The sequence below is a fragment of the Phyllostomus hastatus genome, unplaced genomic scaffold, assembly GCF_019186645.2.
Source record: "Phyllostomus hastatus isolate PE091 unplaced genomic scaffold, TTU_PhHast_1.1 phas_contig_209, whole genome shotgun sequence".
NCBI classification, from domain to species: Eukaryota; Metazoa; Chordata; class Mammalia; order Chiroptera; family Phyllostomidae; genus Phyllostomus; species Phyllostomus hastatus.
In genome coordinates, this window is record NW_025333735.1 from 12752680 (window position 1) to 12769056 (window position 16377).

The 16377-nt window shown below is 32.6% G+C and overlaps 1 protein-coding gene across 1 annotated transcript in view; it reads left to right on the forward strand.

Moving 5' to 3' along the window:
* LRRIQ3 (leucine rich repeats and IQ motif containing 3) overlaps positions 1-16377 on the forward strand; it is a 100767-nt gene that overhangs the window by 35051 nt on the left and 49339 nt on the right. The window contains exon 6 of the mRNA XM_045835614.1: positions 12622-12775. Within this exon, the coding sequence (XP_045691570.1) occupies positions 12622-12775 (154 nt within the window). The remainder of the gene's footprint in view (positions 1-12621; positions 12776-16377) is intronic.

Here is a 16377-nt window from a genome sequence, read left to right on the forward strand (position 1 = left end):
CAGAGAGATGCAAATTAAAACCTCAATGAGATACCACTTCACACTGGTGAGAATAGCCATCATAAACAAATTTATTTTAAATATAAGGAATAAGAGGATTAAATGGTAATGGAAAAATACAATAAAAATGAAACAGATAAATAAATAAAAGTAATTTATAATATACTTAACATGCTTTCATTATATAAAAGCATTATAGGTAACTTTTAAGTAATACATCTATTGTTTAGTTGGTAATTGACTATTACTTGCAGAGTACCTTTAGAATCCTCATTTTGGAATCATGCAATATAAATATAATAGTCTGTTATTTTGTTATGATGAACTATGCAATTTTGAATGCTGATTCTGTTAAACATGACTACATTATTTATAGATAATGAAGATGTTATGAATTCTTACTTTATAAACTAGGTATATTAAAGATAGAAGTAGCATAGTGTTTTTCAAAGTAAATCCTATTTTAAAAGATAAATTTAGGTCAACTCTCATGAAAAAATTTTAGTCAGGTGAATTTGCCAGATATAAATGATTTAAAATAAAATCTATCTTTGCATATAGTTTAGGTTAATCATAATCTGTAAAGACACCATACAGATTCAAGCCATGTTCTCTAAAATTTGTAGCTTTAAAATTTACTTAGTTTAATACTATCTTGGAACATAGATGTGCTTTCTTCTATTATTTGCTAACCAAAATATCATCTTTGTTAAAATATTACTAGATATTGAAAACATTTTATGACTGAATAAACAATTTTAATAATTTAACATAAATAAAATAAACTATTTCTGGTCTTATATTCACCTTAAGGAGTTTAACAATATCTCTACTTAAGTTGTCAGAATTAGAGTGAATTATTTATTTATTTTGAAGTTTACATAGAATAATTTTAATTTTGCCAAGAGTTCACAGAATGTTTTGATTTTTTGAAACTCACATTAAAAAAATAGAGATATGCCCTGGCTGGCATTGCTCAGTGGATTGAGCGCGGGCTGGGAACCAAAGTGTCCCAGGTTCAATTCCCAGCCAGGGTACATGCCTGGGTTGCAGGCCATAACCCCCAGCAACCGCACATTGATGTTTCTCTCTCTCTCTATCTCCCTTCCTTCCCTCTCTAAAAATAAATAAATAAAATCTTAAAAAAATTCTATTTGTAAGTTTTCATTTGAAATAAATATGAAATTTCATTGGAAAGAAATACTTTCTTTCAAAATGATTATGCTTCTACACAGACAAACAAGCAAGCTTTATTACCATCTTCTTGCCTTCACTGGACTCCTTAGCAAACTAACGGTATACGGAATTCCCTAGAGTCCTTCTGACATTGTGTGGGTCTTCCAGCACTTGGGCAGGAATAGCGCGACCATCAACAGCATTCAGGAGATGATTACATTAATAATAGTCTCATTGTCTGGCTTCCATGCCTTGACATTTCAAGCTGTCATAGCAAGATCACTTTTGTCTGCCTTTTCTTAAGGATTCAGATGAGGACAGTTTTGACTTGGGCATTTCTTGTCACTTCAGAAACAAGTCTTCTTTAAAAATATGTAATTCATGACAAATAGCATGCTCACTTGGCACTTTAACCTACTCTAAAAGCAAATTTTTTATCTGTGTCCTATGGATTTTGATTACTTACTCAGAGGACAGTCTATTAAACGAAATCAAATAGTCTCATTACAATGAAGCATTTTCTTGGAGTAGATATAATAATTAACTTTGCTTGTGAAAGTAGGAGAATATATTTAGGAGGAGATCATGCCTGAACTGAAGCATTAATAATTGGATCTGATTATCTCATTTAATGGGATAACTAAGAACTTGAGGAGCAGTATTTTTAGTATGATAAAAATAGAATGATAATTCTTTAGAGGAAAATATAATAATTCTCAGTTCATTGTCTTCAGGATTAAATGATAAAGCTACTATTGAATTTATGTGCTGCTTATCTTCAATAGTGAAAAACAATAGTAGACGAGACACATTTTCCAAAACACAACAAAATATGCCCAATATTTTGCCAAATTTAACTTAGTATTATTTAAGACAAGATATAGCTGAGGAAAGAATCTCTGAGTTTATGGATATTTCAATGGAAACCTCCCAAATAAAAAGCAAATAAGACTGAAAAAACTGCAAGAGAATATACAAAAACTGTGGGAGAACTACAGAAGATATAACACACAGCAGGAAAAGAGAGAAAGAAAGGGAGAAAAGAAGTATTTAAAACAAAAATAATAGAGAATTTCCCCAATTAATGTCTGACACTGAGCCACAGATCCTGGAAGATCAGAGAACCAAGCAGGGTAAATGCCGAAAACTTACACATAGGCTTATAATATTCAAAGTACAGAAAAAAATCCATAAAAAAGCCAGAGGTGAAAACACCTTACTGTAGAGGAGCAAAGAAAAGAATTACATATGACTTTTCCTGAGCATACATACAAGCAATAAGAGAGTGTAGTGAAATATTCAAGAGACAAAAAGCTACCAACTTAGACACAAAACTATCCTTAAAAAGTGAAGGGAAATACTTTCTCAGGCAAATAGAAATGGAGGGAATTTGTTGTGAGTAGATCTGACTTGCAAGATGTGTCTCAAAATACTTTTTAAAAAGAAGGAGAAAGATATAGATCAGAAACATATATACAATAAAGAAAGGGAGAACATCAGGGAAGGAATAATTAAAGGTAAAATACTTTTCTAATTTTTTGATCTAACAGATAATAGTTTATTCAACAGAAGAATATCAACAATATATTCTGTGTATGTATACATGCATACTTATGTAGAAGCCAAATAAATGACAGCAATAACACAAGGTACAGAAGGAGGAATTCGGATTGTATTTTTTATTATAAGGTACTAGCACTACCTGTAAAGGATTATTTGAAATTAGATTAGTTGTAAATATACAGGGTCTGGCACAAATAATGCCCTTTTCATTACAAGATCATAAACATGTAATTGTGTAACCTAACAACATCATACTCCAGCATCCATATGACATTTTAGGTGAAATGTTCAAATTAAAGCTATAAATTATTACACCAATATTATTATCCTACCAACCATACTTGAGCAGGCCTTACTTCTGCCAGACCTGTATATTGCAAACTTTAGGGTAGCCACTAAAGCAAAGTTTATGAAAAAATACCAACTTGCTAAGAAAGAAGAAGAAATGGGATCATATGAAATGCTCAATTAAAATCAAAGATGGAAGAAAAAGTGTGGGAGACAAAAATTGGAACAAGAATAAGGGCAACAAATAGAATACAGTAAGAAATATGGTAAATATTAATCCAAATTTTAGTAACTTTGATTGTCAGTGGTCTAAATGTACTAATTAAAAAGTTTTTTTCAGGGTGGATCAATAAGCAAGTCCCAACTATATGTTCTCTACAAAACCCACTACAAATATAGAGATACATATAGCTTAATAGTAAAAGGATGTAGAAAAATATATCAGGCTCACACTAAAGAAAACTGGAGTAGCTATATTCATTTTTGACAAAGAAAACTTCAGAGTAAATAAAGTTATGAAGGTTAAAGAAGGGTATTACATAACAATAAAAAAGTCAATACTCCAAGAAGACAAAACAATTTTTAACACGTGTGCATCTAACAACACAGCATCATAATACATATGGAAAAACTGATAAACCTGCAAGTAGAAATAGATTAATTCAGTGTTATAGTTGGAGACATCAACACCTGTCAATCAGAAAATGGACAGATGCAGCAGGCTGAAAATCAGTAAGGACCTAGTTGAGCTCAACAACACCATCAATCAATTGTATGTAATAGACATGTATAGACTACTTCAGGCCACAACAGCAGAATCCAGTTTTTCCTCTGTATTTCCAACCAGTCAGCCAACATCCCTGCTCATGGAGCAGTGCTGACAGCTTTGATGTTCTATTTCTGATCCTGCTGGGAGGAAGCAGGGAGAGGACTTGCGGGACAGTGTTTGTAAAGTCCACAGTAGTGCACAGTGACGTCCTAGGCCTTCGCTCTCTCTCCCCACTCACTCACTGCCTCACCCAGAGACACTTCCAGTCCTGCAAGCTCCATGCATTTTCAATGCTATACATGTATTTTTCTATTGTTTGTACAATATTTTATTGTACCTTTTATGTATTTGGATGTGTTTAGATCCACAAATACTTACCATTGTGTTACAATTGCCCACAGGATTTAGTAGAGTAATGTGCTGTATAGGTTTGTAGTCTAGGACAAATAGGTTATGTCATATATTATATAGCCTTGGTGTATATCAGGTTTTATCAGTGAGATTGGGTAAGTGCAAGCTATGTTGTTCTCATAGTAATGATTTTGCCTAATGTGGCACTTCTCAGAATGAACCCTTGTTACACAGTGTGTGACTGTAGTCCCTCTTGTATGTTTTTGCTTTTGTAGCCAGTGCTATTGGTCTCATATTCATAAAACCATTGCTAAAACCAATGCCATAACTTTTTTTCTATATTCTAAGAATTTTACAGAGTCAGATCTTATACTGAAGTCTTTAAAACTTTTTACATTTATCTAGTGTGACATTAGAATCCAATTTTTTTCTTTTACATGTGTATATACAGTTTTTCTAGCACCATTTGTAAAAGAGATGGTCTTTTCCTCATTGTGTATTCTTGACATTTTTATCAAAGATTGATTGACTGTATATGTCATTAGGCTTTCTAGTCTGTGTGCTCTCTATTCTGTTTCATTATGTTTTTGTCTTGTCTGTTATATGCCAGTACTATACTGTTTTGATGGTTGTAGCTTTTTAATATATTTTGAAATCAGGTAGTATGATGCCTCTGACTTTGTTATTCCTTCTCAAGATTGATGTGGCTATTCAAGCTCTTTTATGGTTCCATGTGATTAGATTTTTTTCACTTAAAAAATCAATTGGTATTTCTAAGAATTGTTATGGATCTGCAGATCATTTTGGATAGTATGCACATCTTAACAATATTATTTCTTCTGATCCATAAAATAGATGCCTTTCTATTTGTATATCTTTAATTTCATTAGTCAATTTTTTTATTTTTTAATTTAATTAAAGCTGGTATACAGTTTTATACTGGTTATATTAGTTTCAGGTACAATATGGCGATTTGACATTATTATACTTAAAATTTGATCACCCCTCTAATTATAGTAATCATTTGTCACAGTGTAAACTTATCACAATATTATTGACTATATTCTCCTCCTTTTTATCCATCCTTGCCATGCTCTCCCTCTGGTAACCATCCTTTTTGTCTTTGTTTCTATGAGTCTGGTTTTGCTTGTTTATTTGTTTATTTTTAGATTCCACATATACATGCTTGTCTTTCTCTGCCTGAATTATTTGACTTAGTATGACATTTTGATTGTAGTTTTCAGTATACAAGTCTTTTACTTCCTTAGTTAAATTTACTACTATTTTTATATATTTTTGGCTGCTGTTGGAAATGTGATTATATTCCTAGTTTTCAGATGCTTTGTCATTAGTGTATAGAAACACCATAGATTTTTGTATGTTGATTTTATACACTGTGAGTTTACTGAATTTATTTATTAGTTCTAACAAATTTTGTAATGGAGTCTTTAGGATTTTTTACATATAAGAGGACATTATCTGCAAAAAGAAACAATTTTACTTTTTTCATACCAGTTAGGGTTTTTGGATCTGTATATCCATTTTCTTCCCCAGATTTAGGAAGCTTTCAGCCATTATAGCCTTGAATATTCTTTCAGGTCCTTTTTCTTTCCCCCTTTTTCCAGTACCTTTATATTGCATATAAAGTATGTAGTGCAGCCTGGCTGGTGTGGTTCAGTGAACTAAAAGCCAGCCTGTGAACCAAAGGGTCGCCAATTTGATTCCCAGTCAGGCAACATGCGTGGATTGCGTGGCCAGGTCCCCAGTAGGGGGTACATGAGAGGCAACCATACATTGATGTTTCTCTTCCTCTTTTTCTCTCTCCCTTCCCCTCCCTGTAAATAAATAAATAAATAAATAAATAAATAAAATCTTTAAAAAACAGAGTTATTGAGTTAAAAATAAAAATAAAAAAGAATATAGTTCACACATTGGTCCATTTGTTGGATCCTCTGAGTCCTTTAAGCTTTCTCTACCCTGTTTCATTCTTTTTAAAAATATTTTATTTTACTTTTTTTATTTTTAGAGATGGAGAAGGGAGGGAGAAAGAGAGGAAGAGAAACGTTGATGTGAGAGAGAAACATAGATTAGCTGCCTCCTGAATGCACCCTGACCAAGGACCAAATCTGCAACCCAAGCTTGAGTCCTGACTGGGAATCAAACCATAACCTTTTGCTTTGTGGAACAATGCCCACCCAACTGAGCCACACTAGTTAGAGCTCCTTTTCATTCTTTCATTTTTGTTTTTCTTACTGATTTATTTCCAATGACTAGTGATTATGTTTGCTGATACTTTCTTCTGCTTGATCATTTCTGATATTGAACCACCCTGGTGAATTTTTTTTTTTCAGTTCAGTGTTTCTGTTTTTTAGCTTCATGATTTTTATTTGGTGCTTTTTAAGATTTTCTAGTTTTTTTGTTTAAGTCCTCACTTTGTTCGAGCATTATATTTTTGGCCTCAGTGAATATCATTATGACATTTATTTTGAATTCTTTATCGGGTAACTCATATAACTCTTCATTAGTATCAGTGTCTAGAGATTTATCTTGTTCCTTTGTTTTAAACATCTTTGCCTGATTCTTCATTTTTCCTGACTCTCTGTGTTGTTGTCTTCACATTTGACAATGCTGCCAAGGTCTTCCAGTCTTCATGGACTGGACTTATATAGAAGAAAACCTATACCAATTAGCCTGGCAGTAATTTTAGGGGCCTGAATACTTCATGTTAACCCATCCTGTTCTTTTTCTCTATGCTTTGTTTTCCCCAGGTGTTTAGGGTATTCCAGATTCCATTAGCACCTGGGCAAGTATAACTGATTCTAGTTCCTTAGTGACTCCAAGAAAAATTGGGTCATTGGATGTTCTACTCTTTCCCTCTCTGGAGAGAAGCTGAGAGCTAGGGACTTTGCCTACTTGCTCTGTGTTGAAACAAGATTGGAAATTCCAGCCCCAATTTTTGTCTCTGTTCTCACTAGTTATCTAAGTTATGCTAAGTCTTGTCAGCACTATGACGTGGGCAAGTCAGAAGCCAGGACTTTGGAAAGCCTCAAGAAAAGTTGTGGTGTCATAGGCAACTCTGGCTACTTACTCTGAGCTGAGCCAGGGAAAGGAGTTATGGCATTTATCAGCACAAGCTGCTGTCTGCATTCTTCTTTAGGTAGCTTAGTTGTATCAGATCTATCAGAGTTTCAGGTCTGGCAAGACAGAAAGAAGCAAGTCCTTTCGGGAGTCCACTCAGAACACTTAGGGACATTGGACTTATGAACCAGCTTTTTTCCTCCCTTGGGAGAATCTGGGAGCTAGGAGTTCTCTTCCTGATCATATTATGCTATGTCAGGGGTAGGGATTCTAGAGTGAGTATGTTCTGGATCTCCCTAGTAGCTTTGGTAAGTCTAGTTTTATGTTTACCCAGCATGCAATACCCTTTCAATTGGTTTGTGGATTTCTCACAGTAGCAATTTGTGAGTGTTTTCTGAATTGGTGTATTTGGGTGCAGAGGAAGGAGGGGTTTCTTCCTCTGCCATCTTGCTGATTCATTATGCAATTTAAATGTTCAAGACTGTTGCTTATTTTCTTGTGCTTTTTATTGCTATTTATTTTGTTATCACTACTCTTTTAGAACACTTTTGTTTATTTTAATGTCTGTTCCAATGTTTAGTTTTTGAGGGGTCATAGATTTCTTAGAGAAGCTGATGAAATTTGTAGACATTATTGTCAGTGTAATCTATATATGCATATTCAAATAAAATTTACTTGCAATTTCACAGGGTTCATGACCCCTAAGTTAAATGCTACTGTATGCCACAACTTTTTTATTTTCATGTTATAATATTTATTCTTGGAAAATTAAAGTCAATGTAAATACTTCTATGGAAATTTCAACCCTCCCTACCACATGAGTTTCCTTGACTTGTAGACATCTAGACTGTTTCAACTGTCCAAAATGGGATCTTAATGGATTACTACATCCATTTGTTAGAGGCAAGCCTAATTTTTATAACCACCTCATTTTTTAAACTCGTGAGTTATTTATTATTTTCTAATGAGAATATTAATTTTTAATGGAACCTGATAATTCAGGTTCTCTGGCCAGTAGTCTGGCCAGTAAGTCAATTACTAATAAAAATATTACTTAGGAATCCTCAAGTAAAAATGAGATGGGATGGAAATATTAAGCAAATATTTTTTACATGAAATAAATGGTATCTTTAAAACTTAATTTTTGAGTTTTTCATCTTTTTAAAAAACATTTTATTTATTTATTTATTTTTAGAGAAAGGGAGGGAGAAAGAGAGAGAGAGAAACACCAGTGTATGGTTGCCTTTCACATGTCCCCAGCTGGGGACCTGGCTTGCAACCCAGGCATGTGCCCTGACTGGAAATCAAACCGGTGACCCTTTGGTTCATAGGCCAGTCTCATTCCACTGAGCCTCACCAGTCAGGGCTGAATATTTTTCTTAAAATTTTTATTAACTAGAGAGAAAGAATCTCCCACCATTAAATTTCTCCAATGTCAGTCTGTAAAGCCATGAACTTTGGAATTTTACAGGATAGCCCCAGGATCTAGAACAGTGCATTTTGATTACATGGATGCTTGAACAATGAATGAAAGAATAAATGAATAAATAACTCTGATGAGAAGGAAATTAAGTTTTGATGTCAATGGATTATAGAAATGATTTATACGTCTTCTCACTGCATGGATTTACCTTTCATGAACAGTTATAAAATTATCATTAAGTAAGATAATTTATTTTATAAAGAAAATTCACTAAAAATCAAAATTATATTTAAAATAGGAGCATGTAAATTTAATAATCTAAAATACTAAGAAAATATACTGATTTAAAATAACCTAAATGTTAACATTATTCACAGATAATGTCTCATATCTTTCTGTTTATCTTTTTCTTCTTTACTCCTCTTTTTGCATTAAGTGTATACTTTATAGTATACCACCTACATACTTTTAATGATGTTTTAATTGTATATTTTAATTATTGTCCGGTTTTTTTCTAGGGCTTATGATATATGTTTTACTTCAGATTTATAACTTGCACTTAGATATAAAAATGTTATATTTATATATGTTTATTTCCTCTTCATCCTTTTTATGCTGTTAATGTTATACATGTGACAACTATATTTACACCCCACCAATACATTATTATAATTATCACTTTATAAACTGTAACATTCTTTAAAGGAGCTAAGAAAAAAAAGCAAGTATATATTCAGTTTGTTATATTGAGTTTGTTATATTAACAATCCAATTTATCACATTTCTAGTTTTCTTTAGTTTTTTTTATAGATTCTAGTTATCATATGGTGTCATTTTATTACTCCAAAACACCATTGCTCCTACCTGTTTTAGACCCAACAATATGATTTTGTATATACTGCATTATACAGTTGCTTTCTAAGTTAGTTAACAGCACAAAGGAGTATAAATATAAATTTACATTGTTTTATACATAATTTTCCTTCCTACCACAATTTGTTTTTTCTTTGGATGAAATTAGAATTTGAGGTCACTTGCCTTTAATATGAAGAACTTCCTTTATTATTTCTTATGAGGCATATCTGGTAGCAATGGATTATCTCAGTTTTATTTTGGGGATTTTTACATTTCACCTTCAGTTTTGTTGAGATAAAATTGGCATATACTATTGTATAAATTAAGGTGCATAAGTGTTTTTCACTTACGTATATTGTGAAATGATTCCCACAATAAGTTTAGTTAGCATCTGTCATCTCATATAGATACAAAAAAAGAAAAAAATGTTTTTTCCTTATGATGAGAACTCTAAGGATTTGTTCTAATGGCTTTCATATTTATCATACAGCTCTGTTAAATTAAATAAAGTCATCATGTTGTAGATATATCCCTAATACTGATTTATCTTAGAGCCGAAATTTGTATCTTTTCCACCTTCTTTCAGTTCTCCCTCCCCTCACACCTTCCTCTAGTAACCACAAATCCGACTTTATTTTCTATGAGTTTGGTGTTTTTTTCCACATATAAGGGAGATCATACAGTATTGTCCTTCTCTGTGTGACTTATTTTACTGAGTATAATGCCTTCAGGTTCACCCATGTTGTTGCACATGGCAAGGTTTCCTTGTTTGTTTGTTTTTAATGGCTGAATAATACTTTATTGTGAATACACACCACAACTTATTTACTCATTCATGCATCAAGGGACACTCTGTTTCCATGCTTTCCTCATTATAAATAATGCTGCTGTAAGCATGGGGTAGAGATATTTTTTCTAGTTTGTGTTTTTTTTTTCTTGAATATATTCCCAGAAGTGGCATTGATGGATCTTATGGTAGTTCTGTTTTTAATTTTGCGAGGATCCTACATACAGTTTTCCATAATGGCTATATCAGTTTACAGTCCCACCAACAGTGAGTAAGAGTGTTCTTTACATCTTAGCCAGCATTTATCTCATATCTTTATGATGATGGCCGTTCTGTCAAGTGTGAGGTGATATCTCATTGTTTTGATTGCACTTCCCTAATGACTAGTGATGTTGCACATCTTTTGAGTCACTTTTGACTACTGATGTATCTTCTTTGGAAAAATGTCGAATCGGGTCTTTTGTCCACTTTTTATTTAATTTTTTGTCATTGAGTTTTATGAGTTCTTTATATATATATAAATGTCTAAATATATATTATATATAAATATACAAATATACAAATATATATATGTACACACACACATATATATGTGTGTGTGTGTGTGTGTGTGTGTGTGTATATATATATATATATATATATATATATATATATATATATATATGATGTTAATCCCTTGTAATATATGTGGTTTGTAAATAGCTGTTCCCATTCTGTCGGTTATCTTGCCATTTTGTTGATCATTGTTTTGGTTGTATTGAAACTTTTTAGTTTGATATAATCCCACTTGTTGATTTTTATTTTATTTCTTGCACTTCAGGTGCTATACCCAAAAGATCATTGACAAAAGCCATGCCAAGGAGTTTTTATTCTATGTTTACTTCTAGGGATTTTATGGTTTCAGACTTTATATTTATTTAGTCTTGGTAGTTTGTAAGTTTTTAATAATTTTTCCATTTCTTCTAGTTTGTCCAATTTGTTTGCAAATAGTTGTTCATAGTGCTCTCGTGTGATCTTTTGTATATCTTTTTGGAAAATTATATTTTGTTGGTTATGCTATTATAGTTGTCCCATTTTTCTCCTTTACCTCCCTCCATCCTGCACCCCCTCTCCCACAAGCATTTCCCATCCCCCTTAGTTCATTTTCATGGTTGTACATACAAGTTCTTTGACTTCTGCATTTCCCATACTATTCTTAACCTCTCCATTTATTTTGTGTCTACCAATTATATTTATTTTCCCCCATTCTCCACTCTTCCCCTCCCCACTGATAACCCATCCATGTAATCTCCATTTCTGTGATTCTGATCCCATTCTAATTGTTTGCTCAGTTTGTTTTTGTTTTTGTTTTTGTTTTAGGTTCAGTTATTGACAGTTGTGAGTTGTCATTTACTGTTCGCAGTTTTTATCTTTTTCTTAGGTAAATCCCTTTAACATTTCATATAATGAGGGCTTCATGATGGTGAACTCCTTTAACTTGATCTTATCTAGGAAGCACTTTATCTGCCCTGCCATTGGTTTCCCTGGGCGACACTGGAAGATAAATAGTTGTCTTCGGCCACACATTAAATACATTGCAACACATAATCACAAAAATCCTCGTACTATTTAAAGTACATTCACGATTTTGTGTTGGGCCACATTCATAGCCATCCTCGGCTGCATGTGGCCTATGGGCCATGAGTTGGTCACCCCTGCACCATCTTCAAATCTCAAACTTTAACAAAGAAAACTAGGAGAAAAGGCAGCAAAGGAGAGCCCTTCCAGGGTCAGCAAAAACTTTTGTGAAGGGCCAAAAGTTTTATAACATTCAGTATTAAATATGACATTAGTTTGTTTATTCCATTTAGCATATTTTGGCTATATTGGATTAAATAAACAAATTTAAAGTTTGCCTCACTTCTTTAACCTTTTCATTTAGTGGAACTAATAAAAAATTTAAAATTATTTTGTTATTTACATTATATTCTGTTGTACACTGCTGTGCTACCGCAGTTTTCCTAGGTGAACACAAAAATTACTTCCTCACTGGAGAGGAAAAATAAAGATACGTCACTTTATATTTTTCTAGATAACTTAATCATGTTCTTTCTGACATTTTATTATGAAATGCAGAGTCAGATATAAGTATGGAAATATCTGTGGATTTATATTGCTACAGATTTCTCAGCACTCATTTATCCCTGATGAATGTTGATGACCAAATTTTCGTGCCTAAATAATTTTGTATAGTATTAACATGACAACAAATATTACATTAAATTTATCACCATGTTTTCTTTCTTCTTTTTTGTCAAAATAATAAATGGCTACATCCCCCTCTTTATTCAGCTCCCTGTTTCTGTATAAAAAACATCAAGGAAAATTTATTAGAAAACGTGAAACAAAATTGATTTGCGCATATAGATGTGAAGATAAGGATTTTAAGGATCTGATTTTTAAGCCTGGAACAAATATAACAGGGAAGCTTGCACGATGGAAACATGTAAGTATAATTTAAGATACTATAATTATAATTTATGTAACATTGGTAAGTATTTCTTCAATCTTTAAAAAATATCTTTCATTGTTAATATTCTGCTTGTGATTTTCTTGATGTGAGAAAAGACATAATAATATACAAATATAGTTTTTGTGATCAATTAATTATTCTTACCACAGACATTTTATAATTCTTGCTTCATATATTTTTCTTATTAATTATTGAAAGTAGATATTAATAGCAGTATAAAATTACTTCTTGGTAGTTGAAAACAAAAATATTTAGTTTATTAAAAGCTGATAATTCTACATATAGTATAATATTTATTCATTGTTTTATGCTAAATTATGTACTGCTTTGAGGACACACTGGAAGTAAAAGAAACATATTTATTGATTGCCTACTGTCTACTAGGCACTGAGCTAGGTATTTGGCATGTAATAGGTAATTTATTTTTCACAACATTGTAAGATAAGTGTTTTTATAAATAAGAGAACTAAGGCTCAGAGGAGCTAGTTATCTCACCAAAGCCACATAGTTAAGTATCATTGCTAGGACTTGTCTCCAGGTCTTCTGACACAAGAGTTTGTGCTTTTTGTTTTGATTTGGACATTAAGTAATGGTAGAAAGAAGACATGTAGTACTATAATTAACAAATTTGAACTTTTTATTATTTGTAAAGCACTGTTTGTGATAAATAACTCTATCATATGGAGAACTCTTCCTGAGTAGCCTGAGTTACAAATATTTCTGTTATATTAACATGATTAGAAGGGTTTACAAAAAGGTGCAGATAGTCATTAGTCCCTTTCAATGTAATTGAGGACGTGTTCTAAATATGGCACGGAAATGTCCTCAAGTCCTTAAATGTCATATTGTTCATTGCATAACAGCATAAGGTTAAAAGGCAAAGGCATCCTACTCAAAACTTTTCCCACATGAGCACTCAGTGCCACTATATTATTTTGCACCAGATGACAGTATGCTTTATAAAATGATAAAGTTCATGTGAGGTGTCTTTTGGCCTTCTATGCAGATTATAAACTTACTGACTTTAGATATGTCACTTGTTTTTATGTGCTTTATACAGAGAAGACCTTCACTGAATGCTGTATACTGTTAACCAATTTGAATATGCTAGTAACCAATTTGGAGAAACACACACACACACACACACACACACACACATATACACACACGCAAACACATTTAGAAATAGTCATACAGATATGTGTGTATATATACATATGCACATATATATGTATATCCATATACATATGCACATATATATACATATGCACATATATTATATGTAGATAGAGGTTATGTTGTGGTGACTATTATGTGCATCAATAGGAGTAAAATCCTCATATTTCAAAGGTTATTCCATTTGATATCTATGCAGTTACATGGAATATATCATTGTATGAGGTCTGTCCAGAAGGAAGTCAGCCATATACTATGCAAAATAGAGACATTTATTGAAGACGCTACAAGATACAAGAAACATTGCACACAGGATAATGATGTCTTAGTTCCCTTCAAAGTAGGCATCTTAGGACCTTACACGGTTCTCCCAATAGCCATTAGCTACTCTGTCATATTTTCCTGAATTTCACTGATGGTCTGAAATCTTTCATTTCAAAGGTGATTTTAGTTGTGGGAAAAGCCAGAAATCACAGGGCACCAAATCTGGGCTGTAGGGGAGCTGAGCCACCTGGGTGATGTGCTGTTTCACCAAAAATGTCTGCATAAGACATGATGCATGAATGGGTGTGTTGTTGTAATGAAGCTGCCAATCACCAGTTGCCCATGGCTGCGGCCTTCTGAATCATCTAAGATGTTGAATACATTTCATGGAGAAATATTCAAGCTTAATGCAAAATTGGTTGCATATTTGTTGCTCTACCCATTCAGTCATTTTGAATGTGATGGCCACACAGTACACATGCTCACTCAATAGTGTCTACCACCCTAACTGACTAGTACAGTGAAGTTATCTATTGTTCATGCATGCGCATTCCAGTCTAGTCTCCTTGGCTGCTAGTTTACATCAATGTCACACAAACCAATCTTGTTATATTAACAGTGGCTGGAATTTTTCAGGACAGACCTTGTATACTGGGGTTTATATGTATTTTGAGTGTTATGAATCTTTTGGTAAAATATATTTATTACAAGTTTTCTAAAAGTCTTTGATGTTATTGATAACTCTGCTAAGTACAACATTATTCATGTCATTTTTATCAAGAACTGTTTAACCATATTACATAAATATATACATTGTCCTATAATTTTTCATGGCTTATAACTCTGATTCATAGAATTTTACAGAAATTACCCTCTGCTCAACTTCTTAAAGTATTGAGATGAATTTAAATTTGAAGTTTCATCTCTGAATACTCTGTGTGAAATTGTTGTTCCATCTTCTGTCGGCTTTATTTGCCTTCTCCTCTTCAGCTTACTTAATTGATTTTTCACTATTTTCACTACTATTTACTTTTTTAAAAATTATTTTTACTACTCATATATCTGGTCTTTGTTACTTGGAATTTGATTTATTAAAAACTGCAGTGAGACAATTGATGCCCTAGAGTGCTTAAGAGAACCTAGCATCCAAGAAATATTGTAAGAGTGAAGGATTAGGTAAAAGGGAGGGGGTGAGAAAATAGTGGCATTTAATATTAGAGTTTTTTTTAAAGATACCCCTAGCAAAGTAATGAAAAGTGTTGGTCAGGAATGGAATTCAAATTTCAGTATTTAGTAAAATTAATCAATTGTTTAATCTGCTTTTGTTTTGAGATAAAATATATTTTGTCCAAAGGGCTTAAAACTTTCCATATTCCTGGAAGGATCCTGAGGAGTGAGTTCAAGTTACATTCAGTCAGGATATGTGCTGGAAAACCGAGAGTTTATGGTACAAGAATAAGATTTAAGTGAGATATAAGACCAAAAGTCAGGAGCCAAGAACAAATGTGTTAAAAACTCAGAATAGAAGAAATTAAGGATTTGAAACAATTGCTAGGAATACTATTCATGCATGCTTTACAATTATTGGTTAGAGAATGCCTGCTCTTGCAGAGTAGACCAACATAAATCTAGAATTATGGTGGTAACCAGATCAAGTTTTAGGGAAACATATATTATTATAATGCATTTTAGAGAAATCTAGAGACTAAATCTATATTATTATTATTGATTTTGCTGGAACTCCCAATAATTGAAATATTCTTCAGCATACTCAACCCTTTTCCTCAAAGGGTAACAAGGAAAATATGTAGAAGGAGTAATAACAAATAAAGAAGTTATTAACTGGCAGTTTGATCTAAATTTCCATTGTAAAACTTTAGTAATCTGGGCTAGACAATGATATATTCTTTCTTATGTAACTTTTGTTGGCTTCAATCATCTCTTTTACTTACATATTCTATTGCAAACATAAATTTTACTAGGTACATTGTATGAGAGAAAGTCATACCCATTGGAGCCAAAAGGAAAGAGATTCAGAGGGGGAAATCAATTTGCCATGTATTTATCTCAGGAACAGCTTAAGTATTCCCTTTCCTCCTGCCCCCCCCCCAACACACACATATTTGATGCTTTCT